The following is a 19126-nucleotide window of genomic DNA, read 5'->3' on the forward strand; positions in this document are numbered from 1 at the left end:
CCAGATTGACTTCCTGAACTCTTGAAGTTTTACTTCGGGTGGACTTGGGGAGCTAATGATTTCTACCAAAACAACTGCACCTTTTAAACATACCTCACTTTGAGATACCAGTTAAATCCAAGAAGCTTCTCTGGGCTTGATTCAAGGACAGTGGGAAAAGTGAGAAGACTGCTCCTGGTTCCCTCTGTGCATACAGAGAATGGACTCTGGGAAACTGCTCCTTGCCAGGGTGGAGAGGAAACCAATCCATCTCCCGGGGTACATTTGTGATGACACCCTTCTGGGACCAGCTTCCCAGGACCAGCTTCACTTCAACTTCCAAAACTTCCCTAGGGTTCTTGCTTGGGTGAGAACATGCAAAGGAGTTAAATACAAAAAAAAAAAAAAAGTCAAAGTTTAAGCAGGAGTAAGTCAAAATGAAAAGGTAGTTATTTCTTAAGAGAATCTGATTTCTGAGTCAATGAAAAATTTTAATTCTGATAAAAATAGCATTAAGTACGACATGAGGGAATACCGAAAGGATGGACTCAGATGAAGGGATGCTGCACGTTGACCAGGAGGTAAGGTCTCTACATGGCCTGTCTCTCCTGGCCTGGCCTTTCACTGTGGCATCCAGCTTCTGGGAAGGAGTATGGATGCCATCTCCACTCGGGCTATCACTAGGTGACCAGGCAGGGGACAGAGGAGCAGCCGGTGACCCTAACTCCCCTTCTCCCCTTTGACTTGTGAAAAAACTGAAGATGACTGGGCACATACTCAAATGTTGCCTAGTATGGGTCCACCTTGTTGGTCAGTCACAAACACTGCAGTGTGCAAAGGCCTGCCTAAAGACATAAGTAGCTTTCTCCATGCCCCTGGTTCCTGGGGTCAGGGATGCTGGATTTGGGCCTCCTCCTGGGAGGAGCTCAGGTTTGCCCGTATCAATCAATGCTTCTCACTGGTTTCAGATAGAAGTTTCACCTAATAAATAGTCAGTGTGTTAGCACTGGAGCCTGGATAAGCTCCTTGAGGCCTGGGGATCACTAGATGAAATATTCCTCCTTCTCCCTGCCCTTGGCTGATTCACTCTCCATCTGAAGGATGGTGCTGGGCTCTCCTTCTGCAGGTTCATAGGTGACGTAGCTGCCTTTGTTCTTGTACAGGTAAAAGAAGATCAAGATCACGACTGACAGCAGGGTGAGGAAGACCACGGTGATAACAACTTGGAAAGGAGAGGAAAATGTAGAGATGTTTCAGGATTGAGTATGTCTCAGTTATTCACAGGGTCCCCTGAGTTAGACACTCCCCTCACTTTTCATAAGGATCCTTCTGGTCTAGTTAACTAGTGTCCACTTCCAAATCCGTATTTCCCCACCAAGCCCAACTCCAGTGGGACACAAGCCCCGCGGTCTCTGGGGGCTCGAGCTAAGGACACAAGGCTTTTGATTTCTGATAACACTGAACTGTCAACCAGTTTCTGATGAGTATAGTAGAAACAGGAAGGAGGCAAACAGGAAATAGCTTATCCCAACAGGAAGGGTTGTTGAAATCCATAGCCTCTGCCAGGGGTCCTCTGCTCCCTCCCATCCTCTTCCTCACCCACTGGACAAACCACACACATCCTCTTCCCGACCCACATACTGGAGTGTAGAGCACATATGAATCTATATATCTATTTGTGGCCACCTCCCAACCTATTATTTACTGGCAGTGCCTCTCACAGAAGTCTCTCAGAGTCTGTGTGTGTGTGTGTGTGTGTGTGCGTGTGGAAGACAACCTACTCGCCAAAATGAGCCCATTCGTGGATTTGGTATCTGATTTGTAGTGCGTTCCTATATAGGGAAATCCTAGTTCATCACACTGGGGTCCTGGCTGCCCGGAACGAGAGGCCCCTGAACTCAGAGATCCCTTGGGTTTGGCTCAGGGCCTTTGTTACCTGCAATGAGCGCTGTGCTGGCTTCCACATCTGGGGGCAGAGTCTCAGTGACCTGCTGAATTGGGGTGGTCAGTTCTGGAAAATAAAGAAGAGTGGAAAAGAAAATGGGGTGAATTTTTTGTTCTAAAGTATATGTTTATCCTTCAAATTTCATCACCCCACCTTCTTCCTATTCAAAAATGTATCATTCAATTTCTATAGTAAACCCACACAGAACCCCTGGGGAATGGAGGCAAAAATAAACCACCACCCAAAGACAGGGCACACGTTCATGGACTCCCCTCTGCCCAGTGCAGTAGGTAAGGGTTTTAGTGTCTGACCAACAGGGTTCAAATCTGAGCTGCCGTTTCCTGGCTGTGGAGCCTTGGGAAAATGACCTAACCTCTCTGCGCCTCAGCACCCTCCCTCATCTGCCAAGTGGAGATAACAGCGCCTACCTTATAGGGTTGTTGTGCCACACAGTAACTCAATGAGGCAAAGCCATTACTAGAAATGTGTATCTTTGCATAAGTGAAATCAAACAATGAGTTTGTATACACTTGTATTACACAGTATGTGCTTTTCTTCAATGTTCTTACACACTCTCTGTAAACATTATTTTTTAAAAAAAGATTTGATTTACTTATTTTTAGAGAGAGGGGCAGGGAGAGAGAAAGAGGGAGAGAAACATCAGCTAGTTGCATCTTGCACATCCCAGGCACATGCCTTGGCCAGGAACTGAACCAGCAAGGGCTGTGAACATTTTTTTCAGATTTATTTATTTTTAGAGAGAGGGTAACGGAGGGAGAAATAAAGGGAAAGAAACATCAGTGTGTGGTCTTGCATGTCCCCAACTGGGGACCTGGCCTATAACCCAGGCATGTGCCCCGACCAGGAATCAAACCAGCAACCCTCTGGTTCACAGGCCAGTACTCAATCCACTGAGCCACACCAGCCAGGGCTGAACATTACTTTTAAGTAATGAGATAAGGCTCCTCCCTTATTAAAAACCCTGTCTACACTCACTAGAGTAGGCCCTGCAATTTGAAAGATTCTGAAACAAGGCCTCTCCTGTCTTAAAACAGACCCTGTACTCCGTCCTGCTCTTGGTCTATCTGTCCCTTAGAGCCAAACGTCCTTCCTCTTAAGTATCACCCCGGGTGGGAACCCTACAGAACTAGTGGTCTCCAGAAGTCCCTGCCAGATGTTAAATGGGAAGTCAGGAAGCCCTTCAGTTCTCCCCTAGTTAGCATTTTAGTATAAAAGTTTGACAAGGGAACAATTAACATTACTACAGGACAGAGGCACCTTGGGGAAAACAGGGTGGCTGATCCTGGGATGAGCTACAGGAGGCATCTCAATATTCATTTAATAGACGATAATAGCAGCACTCATTAACTGCCTACTGTTTGCCAGATACTGTGCTGGACACGATGGGGATAGAACGGCAAGCAAAACAGACAGGGCCTGCCTTCACAGGCCATACCCTCCACCACACCTCGGTAACGGTTATGAACTGCGACATGTGTGGCAAAGGGAATATCCAGGTGCTTAGCAAGTGGCAGAGAGGCCTGATCTGGTCTTCTGGCAGGGATAGGAGCCAACAGGGTAAAAGAAGCTGGAGGTGGGGCACATTCTACAGAGAGAAGAGCCTCAGTCAAGCTCTGAGACAAAAGGACTCAAAGGCCAGTGTGGCTGGAGCACAGGGCGTGAGCTCGTGCCCGACACCCTCAGGTTTCCAGCCAGAGCAAGAGAAATCAAGTGACCAGAGGTGGTCTGGTGAGCCTGGGAGCAGTACTATGAGGGGACTGGTGTTGAGGGGTCTTTCCACATGGGCTAAGGGGAGGCCGGATGGCCCGTCCTGGTTCTGCAACAGAGAAAGCAGAGGCAGGCTGCCAAGAGCGCCCTCCGGTCCCAAGGTCAGGCCACACCCTTCCCCACTGTTCTCCACTTTCTTTAGGAATGGGGATATACTCAGCTAATCTGTGGACTTGGGCAAATGGTTGTGTCACTTGATTCATTCACGGAGTCTTATCTATCACAGATGGGGACTATATTAAAACCAACTCTGTGGGGCTACTGGGAAGATAAACTTACAAAACATATAAGCGTCACATAGTAGCAACTACTTAGAATATTATTAAGGTGACTTTGTTTACATGCTTAGTGATTAAAAGAAGAAGCTGTTCTGTTTGACTCCCACCCCAGCATAGAACAAGGTGACTCTGGGGAAGTAACTAAGCCCCTCCGAGCCTCAGTCTGTTACGTGGGAGTGTGGCAGGAAGCTTCCAGGGTGGCTCCCAGTGATTCTGGCCTCCTGGTAGTGACACCCTTGTGTAGGCCCCTCTACCTGTGTGCGGGCTGACCCAGAGGCTTGCTTCTAATAAACAGAATACCACGAAAGTGATGAGAAGTCACTTGTGAGATTATACTGTGACCTCCATTTTTAAAAAAAGCCCCAAAGTTTATCTACCTGATCACTGCCCCAAGCACGCAGTCCCTCCCCCTAATCTCCCAAGGCTGTCCCGCTCCATCTTCTCACCGTGGACCCAGAATTCCGTACACTTGCTCATAATTTGGCCTCCCTAGACATTTGAGAACTTAAGATAAACAGAACACCCAGAAGAACGTACAGAAGCTTAGAATAATGACGAGTAAGATTCAGTTCAATCAATCAACAATGTACTTTGTACCTACTATGTGCCTGCCTGAGACACTGTCATGGGTGCTGGGAGGCCACAGTGATGAGGGCAACTGGGATGGCCATGGTGAGGAATTTCAGTGAGGGTTCCAGGAGCAGATACAAATGAGTGTCTGAAGAAGGGTCTGGGAGGAAAGATGATTCTTAGCTGGGAAATTCTGCAAACGACCTCAGTTATAACAGCTGTCATTTACTAAGTCCTTGTTTTGTATTAGGTGCTACACAGATACAATTATTAATCCTCGGAACACCAATCACTTCAAAGTAGGTGTTTTTGTTTGCTAATGTAGACCCTGAGGCCCTGGGAGAGAAGGAAGTGACAGGCCTCAGATTACGAAGGAAGGGACGGTGTGTGGAAGGGACAGTGTGTGGAGCTGTGATCTGAATCCGGGACCCGCTCCAAAGCCCAAGCAAGGTGTTAGTACTAAGCTTCCTACCACTGTCCTTTTCTTTTCTTTTTTCCCAATAGGGAAAAAGAGGAAGAGGTAAGGAAAGATAATTATGAGGCAGCACAACAAGCTTTCCAAAAGGTTCAGGGTTTCAAAGATACAGATAAAGGCAGAAGGAGACCCAGATGACTCCGATAAAACACGGACTGTTGTGCTTCAGAGAGTGCTCCGCTCACGTGAACTCGCTCACGGCGACCAGTGAGTGGGGGGTGCTGTCGGCACAAGGCAGAAGTCCTGTCAGTCCCTGAGCAGATTTCCCAGCTTCATGTCTGATGTTCTACACCTACAGAGAATCTTTCAGCAATATCAAAAGACCTTAAGAAACATAAAATCCAACAGAAGGGCCCTGGCAGGTTAGCTCAGTTGGTTAGAGTGTCATTCCAATAGGCCAAAGTTACAGGTTCCGTTCCCATCCAGGACATGTACAAGAATCAACCAATAAATGCATAAATACGTGGAATGACAAATAGGTGTTTCTCTCTCTCTCCCCTCTTAAAAATCAATAAAAGAAAGAAAGAAAGAAACAAACAAACGGCCCTGACCAGTGTGGCTCGGTTGGCTGGGCATTGTCCCACAAAGCGAAAGGTCGCTGGGGTTTGATTCTGGTCAGGGCACATGCGGATTCGGTCCCTGTGGGGCACGGACAAGAGGCAGCCGATCGATGTTTCCCTCTCACATTGATTTTTCTCCTCCCCCTCTCTAAAATAAATAAATTTAAAAAAAGAAAAGAAAAACAAAGTTCACTAGAAGTGCCTTCCTCGGATGCAGTAATCGGTTGGTTTCCCCTTTAACAAGCCGTCTGGTGAAGCGGTATGTACACATGAAGGAGGTACAAAGACATTTACCTCTACGAAAACCATGGATTAACGAAGAAGGCAGACCCTGTATCTGATTGTTAGTTCTGATGAACAACTTCACTCTGCTGGCGGTGAAAGCTCTCTGGAACCCACTTCTAAAAGGAGGGGGCGCAGACCGCAGGACACAGTAGGCAAAGGGCTAACAGAGACTTGAGGTTCAGATGCTGGCGGAGGTTTAACTGTCATTATTTCAACTGAGATTGTTGTTGTGAGTTTAGGGTTCTCCTTACAGAGTTTCGTAAGTGTTGAGGGTTAGCCCTAATCCTGTCTCTCCTGTAAGCCCATTTTCAGTAATGTAATTTCAGAATGTGAGTCTTTTAAAAGATGCACATCAAATTTTACAGCAGAAATGCCTATATTAAAGGCTACCAGAGACAGAGAAGAATAGTGTCAGGAAGCTCTATGTAGCTCAAGCTGGCAAACTTAACAAGAATTATATTTGGAGCAAGAACAGGGAAAGGGCTAAGCGTGCTGTTTGGGCCTGAAGATGCCGGGCTGGAGGAAACAGAGAAAGCAGCATTCCTCCAGCCCTTTTAGCCTCTGTCCCTCGTCAGAGAGAATTCTTTTTGCACAAAAGGGGCAGCAGGAGCTTGGAGATACGGGGAAGTAAACTTAAGAGAAGGAATGCAACCCAGAAAGCACCAGACTAAACTAAAGGGAATCCAGGTAAATGACAGCCCAGGGCACTGAAAGAACACAGACTAGATCACTGCCGGTGACGCGGCAGCAACTGAGAACAAGACAGGGTCAGGAGCCTGATGAGCCATAGAAGGAAGGTGGGTTCCTTCACACATCAGGAGCCAGTACGGGACCACAGTGAGCAAGCAGCTCAGGCAAGCCACGCAGCCTTCTTAGACCGGGAGTCCGGGCTCACAGAGAAAGTAAAAGTTAATTCAACAAGCATTCCTTGACCTTGTACTCTGTGCCAGGCTCTCTTCTAGGCTCTGGGCCTAGATCAGCAAGCACAACAAACGACAGCCCACGCCTGCAGTTCCTCAGATGATCCAACAGAACTCACCGTATGACCCAGCAATTCCACTTCTGGGGATATAACCAAAATAAAGGGAAGCAGGAACTCAAACAGATGTCTGTACACCCACATCCATAGCAGCACTGTTCACACAGCTAAAACGTGAAACAACTCAAATGCCCAAGAACAGATGAACGGGTAAACAAAATGCCGTATACACATACAATGGAATATTATTCGGCCTTAAAAAGGAAGAAAGTTCTGGCACATAATACAAAATCATGAACCTTGAAGACTTTATGCTAAATGAAATAAGCCTCCCGAGAAAGGCTAAGTATTGTATGGTTCCCTGTGAACGAGGCACCTGAAAGAGTCAAATTCACACAGGCAGAACAGTGGGTATCAGGAGGTGGAGGAGGGGAGAACGGAGAGTTGTTAACATGTAGAGTTTCAGTTTGGGACGAAAAAGTTCTGGAAAAGGATGATGGTGATGTTGCACAACAATGTGAATGACTTAATGCCATGAACTGGAGGCTCAACAACTGTACGTTCGCCCTGACCAGTATGACTCAGTTGGCTGGGTGTGCCCTGCAAAGTGAAAGGTCCCGGTCGGCCACACGCCCGGGCCGCAGGCTCAGCGTCCGCTGCGGGCCGAGGCGCCCATCCACATTTCTCTCTCACATCATTGTTTCTCTCCCTCTCTTTCTCCCTCCCTCCCCACCTTTCTAAAAATAAACAAAATCTTTTAAAAAATGTAAATTTTACGATTAAAAAAGAACATTTTTTATACAATTTACTGTCTGAGGGGGGAAGGGAGACAATAAACAAAATAAAAAATAGACTATGAGTTGTTGATCATTAGTGCTACACAGAAAAACAGGCAGGAAGGGGGAGTCCGGATGTAGGTGGGGCGGCCTGGGAAAGTCTCCCTGATGAGGTGACTCGAGTAAAAACCTACAGGAGGTGAGGGAGGCAGCCCCGCAGAAACCTGGGAGAGGAACATTCCAGGCAGAGTTCAAGGGAGGGCCACCCGCCATATGGAAATGCGCCTGGGGCCACTGCACACTTGGCATGTCAGGGGTGCAGCACAGAGGTCCCTCGGAGGGAGCAGGAGATGAAATCCAGGGGCTGTGAGTGCGTGACATGGGAACCTTTTAGAGGTTTTTGAGGAGACACCGGTTGGGTTTATATATATATAAATTTTAAAGATTTTGTTTATTTATATTTAGAGAGAGGGGAAGGGAGGGAGAAACAGAGGCGAGAACCATCAATGCATGAGATACATACCAATCAGTTGCCTCTTCCACGCCCCTTGATTGGGAGTCAAACTGGTGACCTTTCAGTTCTCAGGCCAGCACTCAGTCACTGAGCCACACCAGCCAGGGCAAATAAAGAAAATCTTTTTAAAAAATGAAATAGTAAAGAATATTGTGGGAAGACAGGGGTAGAAGTAGAAGCTGGTATACCTGGCACAGGTGCATCCACCCAAAAGGGGAGCCTTTTTCTAGTTTGCACAAAAACACTGACTGGGTTATGCAGGAACTCACTGGGAAGTGGTGGGATTCTGGATATTCTGAAGTTAGGACTGACAGGATGTGGGGCGGAGTCAAGGATGACACCCGGGTTCGGGCCTGAGTGACTGGAGGGAGGGAGGGCACGGTGTTACCCAAGATGGGAAGCCCGTAGGAGGAACGGATTTGGAAGGGAGATCTGGAGTTCAATTTTGGACATGATTACTTCTTGGATATCCAAGCGCAGATGTTAAGACTGGAATTTGGGAAAGAGGTGTGCACTAGAGATTAAGTCAGCATATTTAAGATCGTGAGAGGGGGTGAGATCCCAGACAAAGAGGATCAAGAACTGAGCCCAGGGAGGAAACAGCAAAGAAGCAGCTAAACAGGTCAAGTACGAGGACCACTGGGATTCACCAAGCAAAAGTCACAAATGACCTTGACAAAAGAAGCTTTGGTGAATTGCTAGTATAAACCCCGGGTGTACAGTGGGTTCAAAATAAGTAAATAAATACATGGGAGGAGAGGAACTGAAGGCAGAATAAAACAAACTTTCTTGTAAAGGTGAGCAGAGAAATGGACTGTAGCTGGAGTGGGGAACGGTTCAAGCTTTTTGTTTGTTTTTAAGGACGAGAAAAATGACAGCACGTTTACGTACACGTAGAAACGACTCAGGTGGATCCACAGCCTTGCCACCCTGAACTCGCCCAATCTCGCAAGCTAAGCAGGCTCAGGCCTGGTTAGCGACTGGATGGGAGAAACGACTCAGGTGAGAGGGAACAACTGAAGATGTACGAGAGGAGGGCGGCTGGAAGCAGGGCCTGGAAGGGCTTGGGTCCAGTGCACAAATACAGGGGCTGACTGCAGACAGCAGGGGTCGTTCACGATTAGTGCATACTGGGAACAAAGGCAGGCAGTGAGCAGATGTGGGGAGTAGGGGCCTCTGAGTTCTCTTCTGAGAACTTTAATTTGTTCAGGAAAATAGAATGCAAGGTCATTAACTGAGAGTGAGGATGGGAGGGGGGTGGAAGGAGAGTTAAGGTGCTGCACGAGTCGGTAGCGACTCATCACAGAACATGTGACAGGAACGTTTATCCTATCCTTGTGGGGTAATGCGGCCTGGCTATAAGGACCAAGTGGGGCAGTAACTGACTGTCAAGGAGGGAGGGAGTGATGGCAGTCTAAGCAGAGGTTCTTCCACTGGGACTTGACCTTGGTTCTTTTTGAATTGACATTACGTCAAACCATGCTAGGGACAAATTAAGGCCTTTATGCAATTCAAAATAAAGATATTAAATCATAAGACTGGTAGAAGAAAGTCCGATAATATAATTTGTCCCTCATGATAATGACTCTGGCTTTTTGTTTGTTTTTAAAATATATCAAATATTTGCCCTGGCTGTGTGTAGCTCAGTGGATTGAGTGCTGGCCTGTGAACCAAAGGGTCGCTGGTTCGATTCCCAGTCAGGGCACATGCCTAGGTTGCAGGCCAGGTCTCCAGTAGGGGGTGTGCGAGAGGCAACCACACACTGATGTCTCTCTCTCTCTCTTTCTCCCTCCCTTCCCCTCTCTAAAAATAAATAAATAAACTTAAAAAAATATATATATGTATCAAATATTAAATTCTTTGCAAGATCTTCTGTTTTGGTGTTCTACCTTACTGGCTCCTCGCACATGGGTTAGTGCCTCTGGGTAAATGCAGACCCCTGTGGCCCCAGGAAAGGAACGACACACTTGTGAAACACTCAGAGCTAGAGGGGCAACTATCAAGCTGATAACAAACAAGAGAGATTTCAAATGACTGGAGAAATGGGCCAAACAGAACAAGATGAGAATTGAATAGATTCTGCTCTTGGGTCCAGGAAACCAGTGAACAGAGAAGTGGGCAATGGGCAAGAACGGGGAAGCCACGTTTAGTGGCAGCACATATAAAAGCCTTACAGTGGGGTCACTAAACAGGATATGCCCCCACACAGCAGCAAGACCGACAGGTAGGTTAAAGAATATGGGATGATTTTTATCTTCTTCTACTATACATTTTTCCTTTATCTTCCAAATTTCTTATGATGATAGTTACTCATAATTTTTTTTTAACTTGCTGTTACATTAGGCACCATTAATCTGGTCTCTGACCATGGAGGTGACAGTGCAGCCCCTCCTTTCAGCCACTCCTAGACCGCCGAGTCGCAGCTGGTGTCACAGTTCTGACATAAGCAGCCAACAACGTGACTGGTTTGGGGGCCATATCAGATAAGAGAAGCTTGTGAGAGAAAGCCCAGACAGAAAACTTAGGGGGGAGCCTAGACCTTGAACGCCGTCTTCAAACAGGCCGCTGCATAACCTGCACAGAGGGCAGAACTAGCGGGAGCAGACACTCTGGCCTCAGAAGCAAGAGCATGAGCAGACACACGCTTCCGGTACTGGAGAGAGTCCTAACACGGAGTGGGCAGCTGAACTAGCCGGCCCTCAGGACCTGTGCCAGCCTTGGTGTGGGAATTTTTATTAATGGAACGTGTTCTATCAGAACTCACTTCACAGTCAGTTTCCAACTATGGGAATCTCAGTGAAGTCCGCAGTTAACAGTACTGTACCAATGTTAATTTCTTCTTCATTTGCAAATGTACCATCATCATGTAAGACACTGACATTAAGGGGAAACTGGCTGAAGCATATATGGGAGCTCTCTGTACTATTTTTTGCAACTTCTCTATACATCTAAAATTATTCCAAAATAAAATGTTTCTTTTTAAAAATTAAATTTCTGAACTCACACAGAAACACTTTTCTCAGACTAAAGGTCCTGAGAGCTGATGAGCTAGTGCCCTTCAGCCTTCAGTGTCAGAACTACAATGTGTAAGCATGATTTACAGTTTACAAAACATAACACTATTTTACCTCTACCCCAAAAGTGTGATGGAAGCAGGACTGGTAATTTCATTCTGCACAAGTCAAGAGACGGAGGCAGCTCGGCAAGCCGTTGGCTGAGCCGGGTCTCCAGTCTGTCTCTTCATTCCGAGGGTCCCTGCGCCACACACTACCACTGCCCAAGTTCTGGAAACACCCTGCGCTGCCTCCAGCCAAACTTTTGTTTACGTGGCCACTGGGTTTGGTTCTCCGAACTTTACTGCAGATGGAAAGGATGTTCCACTGCTGTACTGTCTGTTTGCAAGCGTGACGCGTATCTGAAAGTCCATGCGCAGAGGGATGCTTAAACAAATTACAGGCCATTCATTCTGGAAACACTACACAGTCGTTAAGAAGAATGTGGTAGATCTGCAGTTACTGGGACAGGGCCTATGGTTAGACGAAAAAAGCAAATTGCTGGGAATGTATGTGTAATATGATTAGATGTTTGTGAAAAAAGTAAATTAAAATAAAATTATAAACATGTACACATAGAGAGCATATGTATGCGTGTATATGTCTGTGTATGTGTGAGTGCATATATATATCTCTCTCTCTCTATATATATATAGATATATCTATATATATAGAGAGAGAGAAGGTCTAGGAGGCTCTTCCCTAAAGGACACAGAATAGCTTTTCAATGAAAACAACAACAGAGAAAGCAAAGTTCGCAAAGCCTGGGGTAAAGGGGTGGGGAGGGGAGCAGCTTTCAGCTCTTCCCCCATCATCTCCTGTTGCTACCCCATGTCTCTCCTACCTCTTATCCAATGAAGAAATGATAATGTTACTTTCTTCCTTCCCTTCTCAGGCTTGGAAGCACCAGTTTTGTTTTGTTTTTCTCAGGTGGGGGCCTGGGCCTGAGGACCACACAATCTGAGGCTCCATCTAAATCCTAACGGACAGCAAATGAATTTCAAGATCTATTTTGCTCACTCACCTCCCTCCCTTTTTTGTTAACCCAGATACGGGTTGGGTTCTTTGTGGCCCTTGTTCCCCTAATCTCTTATCACCGAGGCATCAGATCCTTCGCCACTTGAGTCTGCCAACCTACTTATTTGCTCTCAACCTGCCCGACACAGGGCGGCTCCCCCAATCTCTTTCCCATGGGAACCCGCCCTGGAATTCTGCTTCCTTTCTCCTTCTTTCTCTTTTATGTGCCCCAGCCAGTGGGGTGGCGTGACACTTTGAGGGCAGTGTACCATGACAGAAAGAACACAGGCTCTGGAATAAATCAGACTTGGCACAAAATCCTGCCTCCACCACTATCAGCCACATGACCTTGGGAGAATTTCTTACCGTCTGAAAATTTAACTTCCCTATATCTCAGTTTTTGCTTCTGTACAATGAGAATAAAACCTGCTCACAGGGTTCTGGTGAAAAGTAGGTGAGGTGAAAAACACTCTGTGTCTAATCCAGAGGGAGGAAAACCTAGGAGGTAGCTAGCATGACCAGGTGGCGAGGGTGGGGCTTTACATGGGCAGGCAGAGCCCACACTGCCGGGTTCCACTCCCTCAATTTCCAGTGGGGTGACTTACGCACTAGGCCCAGCAGACACAGTGCCTAGGGTCAACAACACTTCTAGGGGCCCATGAAAATGGTTTTTGACGATTTTAGTTATAATGATGTAAATCTCTCTTTAAAATCACAAAGAGAAATCAAATGTTTAGGCTGAGGAAATTGTAATAATGTACTATCAATCGATGATGAATGACAAATGCAACTGTTAATGATTTTATTATACTCTACTTTTCTTTACACCAACCTAGCTGCACAATACAATGTTCAACATCTATCTTTTCTAATGGAGGAACAAGTCCACAAAGGGAGAAGGGCCGAGGGCCCATGAAAGCCATAGCGTGGCCCTCGCTTTCAACACCCCAAGAGGCCGTCTCCTTCAGGAGACCTTTCCAGGAAAAGGATGTGAGGGGAGGCAGGCGGAGAGGTGGGGCAGGGATGTGCAAGACACTCAGTGACGGCATCCTTTAAAGTAACAGCCCTCACCCTGCTGGGATTTCTCCCTTCCTGTCTCTAAACTTGTACTGGCTGGGGCCAGTAGGTAGGGGGCTGCATGATCCGTCCTAAAATAGCACATCACGCACATCACTAGTTGGGTCAAGAATGTAAATATACAACTCAACAATAACGACAACGACAACGATGACGAAACAAGCCGATTAAAAATTGGGCAAGGGACTTGAATAGTCATTTCTCTAAAGAAGATACGCAGATGCTCAACATCACTAATAATTAAGGAAATATAAATGGAAAGCACAAGGAGATACCACTTCCCGCCCATTAAGATAGCAACTATATAAAAAAAAATGAGAATGTAGAGAAAATGGAACCCTTACGCACTTCTGGCAGGAATGTAAACGGTGCGGCTGCTGAGGAAAACAGAGTGGCAGTTCCTCCGACATTACACAGAGAATTACCATGTGATCCAGCAGTTGCACTTCTGTACACCCAAAAGAATGGAAAGCAGGAACTGAGAGATCCGTATGCCCATGTTCACTGCAGTAGGATTCAAAATAGCTAAGAGATGGAAACAACTCAAATATCTATCCATGGGTGAATGGATAAACAAAATGATATATATGTAAGTTTATAACTATACACAAAATTATATACATACATGCATGTATGTATATATAGCCAGCCTTAAAAAATGTGACACATGCCACAACATGGACGAACCCTGGAGATGTCACGCTCAGAGAAAAAAGGCACAAAAAGACAGATACTATACGATCCCACTCATATGAGGTACTTAGTCAAATTGACACACGTAGGAAGCGTAACAGTGTTTACCAAAAGCTGGGGGAGGTTGATGAAAAAGCTCTGGAGGAGGCCGGTAGTGATGGCTGCACGGTACTGTGAGTGTAATACTTAATATCACTCATCTGTACACCAACAAGTGGTTAAAATGGTAACACTTACGTATATTTTACCACAAATTAAAAAAAAGAAAAAAACTGTCAACAGTTCCCCTTTTGCTCCAGTGCTAATTCCTCAGCGAGCTGCAGAAGCCTCACCTCTTTTCCCTATGGGCGGGCTGACTCGGGAGGTCCTCTGCCCCCTCCTTCCGAACAACCCCCAGGGTAGATGCAGTCTCTGCAGTTTCACACAGGGCGCTGCCTGCATGCCTGTGCACACCTCATCATCCATCCTTTAAGGGTAAGGGCTCTACCCCTTCCCCACTCCTGAAGCCTTTGCAGACCAATGTAAACTTCTACCCATTTCTCCCTTTTCTTATCTCCCACCCTTCGACTAACAGTCTGAATTGCGTGCATCACTAGTCATATAGGACACGGTCTTAGACTTTCCCCAAGGGAAGTCCTTCACCTGTATCCACATCAGTAAAACAGAGAATGTCTGTCCTCAGGACAAGCGAAACTGTGTATATTAAAACAAAGATGTATAGACCAATCAAGCTTTTGTTCCTCCCTTAACTGAACTAGCACATGATGAAAAGAATCTGAAACGAAAGGTGGAAATCCGTTCTGAATGTGATGAGAGATGGACCACTGCCAGGAACAGTGTTTTGCTTCGTTTTTTTTTAAGATTTTATTTATTTAATTTTAGAGAAAGGGGAAGGAAGGGTGAGAGAGAGAAAGAAACATTGATGTGAGAGAGAAAAACTGATGGCTGGCCTCCCACACTCGCCCTCACCAGGAATCAAACCAGCGACCTTTTGCTTTACAGGACCACGCCTGCTCCCCTCAGTCCTCCCTTCACTGAGCCACACCAGTCAGGGCAGGAACAGTGGGTTTTTGATGCTTGGGTATACCACCAGAGGTGTGGACTTAGAAAATAGGCAGAATTCCTTTCCAGGAAGAGGTAGGGAGGTTTCTAACAAGTACCTACTAATAACCACCACCCCCACCGTTAGTGAGTGCTTACTGGATATGAGACACTGTACTAGGTGTTTTATATAGGTTGTCGAATTTAATCCTCCCAGATAAACCTTGTAAGATAGCTACTATTTCCCCTACTCTACAAACGAGGAAACTGGAGCTTAGAGGTTAGACAACTCACTCAGGGTCACAAGGCTTGAAGGGGCAGTGCCAGGAACCGGCACAGATCCATGAGACTTAGCTTCAAAGCACACTAACGTGCACACTCTAGTTGCCTTCCGCTTCCTCCCAGTACCTATTTGGGTGTGAGGCTGCCAGAGAGGTGGGAAGGTCTTTTCATCTGGCCCGAGACCTCAGGGAATTGCAAGACTGGGTTGGGGGTGAGAATGTGGAACGAGTCTCTACCATTCCAACTAGGAAAGGCCTGCACCTACCTCTTGGAGAAGGCGTGGTTGGGAAGCTAGTCATTGCAGCAAGCAGATGGGCACCTTGAGGCACTAGCAGATCTGTAGCAAGCAGGGGAAAAAAGACAGGTAAGAGGTGGGTTGGGTCCCTGCCCGGGGCTGGAGACAACTAGAAATCCCAGAAAAGCCTTTGGTGCCAGATTTTCCTGAGTCTCTTCCCCATTCCCACTTTCCCCTGTGGGCTAGTCCTAGACCCTTGTTTGGTTTCCCTGAGTATCTCTTCAGGCTGCAGTCATGAAGAGCAGCGCTAAGAAACGACCACCTGTGGCCGGGGTGCATCATCTCTGAACGCTCTACCCTGACATCCTTTCACTGGGTCACGACATTTACCTAAGACCTTTCTCAAGGCCTGAGTAAGTTGGGCAAAGGTATACAAATTAACAGCGGCCCCAGTTTCGCCAAATCGTGGTAACAGGTACCCAGTTCTTTCACAGCCTGAAGTTTGGGCGGAGCCATCCCTTCCGTGTCAGGAGGGGGTGGGGGTTGTTGCGCAGAACCTGCGCCAAGGCTCGGGGGCCACGTGGGGGTTGGGACCTGCAGTGAAGGTGGAGGTGGGGGATGAGCCAGGCAAAGGAAACTGGAGGTGGGGGTCGCCTTCTGGCCTGACACAGTCGGTCCACCTGGCTTGGCCCGCTTTCATTAGTCTTCCCTTCATTGTCCACTGCGCCGTCGTACAGTCCACTGAACCCCATTAGCCGGCCACTAGAGCCGAACCCCACTTGGCCGAGGCCGCCTCGGGCGCTGTCAGGAGACCCCGTCCACCTCCGCTAACGTCAGGTCTCCCTCCGCGGCCCCGCCCCCCGGGCCCAGCCCTGGCCCCGGCGCGGGCCCTCCCGCGTTACCTGCACTCGGGGTAGCCCAGCAGCCGAGACAGGAGGCTCCAGCCCAGGGCCGAGCTGCGGCCCCGCTCGATTTCAGTTCCTTCCCGGGCCGGGGCGGCTGCAGTGCGAGTGTGGGCGCTCGGGCTCGCCTGGCTCTCCGCCCTCCTCGGCTCCCCTCCTCCACGTGCTCACCTTACTAGTCGGACGGGCTGGCGCGGAAGGGCCGGCGCCACCCAGCGAGTCCTTTTGAACTCGAGGGGGGCGGGAACCGTGGAGGTTCGCGCAGACCCACCGAAGGGCGCCCAGTGCAGGAAGCCGCGGAGAGACGCGCAGAGTTAGCTGCGGAGGCCAGCGAGTGGGGGTGGGCGGGCCGGCCGAATGGGTGGGACAGGAAAAGAGGAGAGAAACCGCCCTCTGCAGGTTCGCTCTGCTCGCCCGGCGGCCTCTGTCCCCCCAGGAGGAAAGGCTGCTTTTCCTTCTCCGATTGTCACTTCACCCTCCATCCGGAGCCGCTTCCTCCCTCGCTCCGGGGCTGGGATGGGGCGGGGTACGGGATGTGAACCCGGGGCCCGCTTTCCCTCTGATCGACGTTATTTGAAGTTATTTGAATTTTCAACGAATGTGGAAAATTACTTCCTTGCGTTTGCATATCATTTACTAAATAGGTCTGAGTCCAGAAACTTGGAGCATAAGGTACCCTAGTGGTGCACTGCGGGCCGGGCTGCCGGGAGGCGACGAGGAGCATGTCGCCCCCTCCGGATCTTCCCTGTCCCACCTCCATCTGAGGTGGCGCAGAGGCTTGGACTTTGGGTTCAAATAGTCCCAGCTTCGCAGCTGCGTGATTCCCAACAAGGCTGTGTGATTTCGGGCGCATTACTTCACAACGTTAAAACCTGAACCCTTATCCCTGAAATGGGGGACTGAAAGGGATAATGCCTATAAAGCCATTTCTTTTCAGACGTGGCTTTTGCGCGTGGTAAGGACCTCGATTTAATCAATACCAGTCAGCCACCTATTGACTCAGTTTGTGGCAGGAAATGCTACTGAATTAATGACGAACTCAGTGACTAAGGATGGGATAGTATAAACACAGGCTCTGGAATCTTCTCTGTGTGATCTTGGACAAGTTCTGCTTCATTCCTCTTATTGGGACACTTGGCTCATGGAGTTGCTGTGAGGAGGGAATGGGTTAATACACCTAAAGGAGCGATTTTCAACCTTTTTCACCCCATGGCACATAAATTACTAAAATTCTGTGGCACATTAAAAATATTTTTGCCAATCTGACAAAAAATAGGTATCTTTTTTTGTTGTCATTTTTTATTTGGCAATCTAGGGGGGAAACGGTGCCCCTAAATGGTCAGATACTGCTGCATGTTTTAAAAATTCTTGTGGCAAACCAGTGTGCCTCGCACAGCACACCGGTTGAAATCACTGATCTAAAGCATTAGAACCTTCCCTGGTACATAGTGTAAGTGCTCAATAATTGCTAGCTGTTGTTATCCTGGCTTCCTACTTGGGGTTAGAACTCCTGTGGTTATTCTGCCTTCCAGCTGAGAGATAGACATCTGTGCTGATTCCTGCAGAGAGTTCTCTAGCTTTGGGAATCAGTATTTATATAGATCGGTAGACAGACAAGGATTGCGCATGTGCACTTGGGGGACAGAGACTGAAAGACCAAGTCTCAGAGAAGAGGCATAGTGTGAGGAAAAAGGCAGAGATATAAAATAGCAAGGTAGTTGTTTTCATTCCTAAAAATGGGATTTGATTGGTAAAACCGAGGATAAGACAATACATTGATAAAATTCATTTTATTTCAATATGTCTTTAAAGGCATAGCAGTGATCAGTGAAAGTGAGAGCCCAACCCTGGACAGTGTGGCTCAGTTGCTTGGGTGTTATCCCGCAAGGCGGAAGGTTGCCAGCTGGACTCCTGGTCAGGGCATATGCCTGGGACTGGGTTCAGTCCCCAGTCAGGGTGAATATGAGAGGCAACGAATTGATGTTTCTCTCACATCAATGTTTCTCTCCCTTTTTCTCCCTCACTTCCTCACGAAAAACAAACAAAATCCTTAGAAAAAAGGAAAAAGCTGAGGTATGGGAAAACAGTCACTGCAAGAAAGACAAAGTAACATGTGGGCAAGACTTACGTAAGTTAATGAAAAGATCAGCTGGGCCAGTAATTCAGATAAAAGAATATTCAAGAAAAAAGTATTTCAGTTGGTTAAAGCATCTGATCTGGATACACCACGGCTGTAGATTTGATCCCTGCTCAGGGCATATGTAAGAATCAACCAATGGGAAGAGGGGGTGGGTGAAGGTGGAAGAGGGAATAAGGGAGACAAATGGTATTGGAAAAAAAAAGACAATAAAAAATAATTTAAAAAAATGAACCAACCAATGAATGCATGGGTAAGTGGAACAAAAAATTCGTTTCTCCTTTCTCCTCTCTCTAAAATCAATAAATTAAAAAATAGAAAGGGAAATTCAAATCCTAAGTGTTAAATTCCAAAAGTGGACAATTGCTTCTGCATTTACTGATAATGATAAGCTGACCCTGAATTTCAGGAAAGGTTGAAATTTCTCTTGTATTGTGGCTGGGTCTCCCTCATAGCATATACTTTATGTGTTGAAAATTGAACCACAGGCTCTCAGAGGTCATCAGTTGAATTGGCTCTCTACTGATTTGCGATGTTACT

The 19126-nt window shown here is 47.2% G+C and overlaps 1 protein-coding gene across 2 annotated transcripts; it reads right to left on the reverse strand.

Annotated features, from left to right (window-relative positions):
* Positions 1–449: 449 nt before the first annotated feature.
* On the reverse strand, positions 450–17019 carry SMAGP (small cell adhesion glycoprotein). Of its 2 annotated transcripts, none has more exons than XM_037137097.2 (4): positions 16621–17019; positions 15578–15649; positions 1916–1990; positions 450–1201 (listed from the first exon to the last, which is right to left on the reverse strand). In XM_037137097.2, exons 2-4 carry the CDS (start codon positions 15609–15611, stop codon positions 1023–1025), a joined length of 288 nt encoding a protein of 95 aa, XP_036992992.1. In that variant the 5' UTR covers positions 15612–15649; positions 16621–17019; the 3' UTR covers positions 450–1022. The 2 variants fall into 2 exon arrangements, with proteins under 2 accessions (XP_036992992.1, XP_036992985.1); XM_037137090.2 differs by having other exon boundaries at positions 16450–17011.
* Between the last annotated feature and the right edge of the window lie 2107 nt (positions 17020–19126).

The sequence above is a fragment of the Artibeus jamaicensis genome, unplaced genomic scaffold (assembly GCF_021234435.1).
Source record: "Artibeus jamaicensis isolate MK-2021 breed Jamaican fruit bat unplaced genomic scaffold, CSHL_Jam_final contig_233, whole genome shotgun sequence".
NCBI lineage: Eukaryota > Metazoa > Chordata > Mammalia > Chiroptera > Phyllostomidae > Artibeus > Artibeus jamaicensis.

What these genes read in the sequence shown, in the direction of transcription:
- SMAGP (XM_037137097.2), bottom strand. Translation starts at nt 15,611, where the DNA reads ATGACTAGCTTCCCAACCACGCCTTCTCCAAGAG. An exon ending in AACCACGCCTTCTCCAAGAG is followed by an intron (nt 1,991 to 15,577) that starts GTAGGTGCAGGC and finishes TTTATTTTCCAG; the next exon opens with AACTGACCACCCCAATTCAG. An exon ending in CAGCACAGCGCTCATTGCAG is followed by an intron (nt 1,202 to 1,915) that starts GTAACAAAGGCC and finishes CTCCTTTCCAAG; the next exon opens with TTGTTATCACCGTGGTCTTC.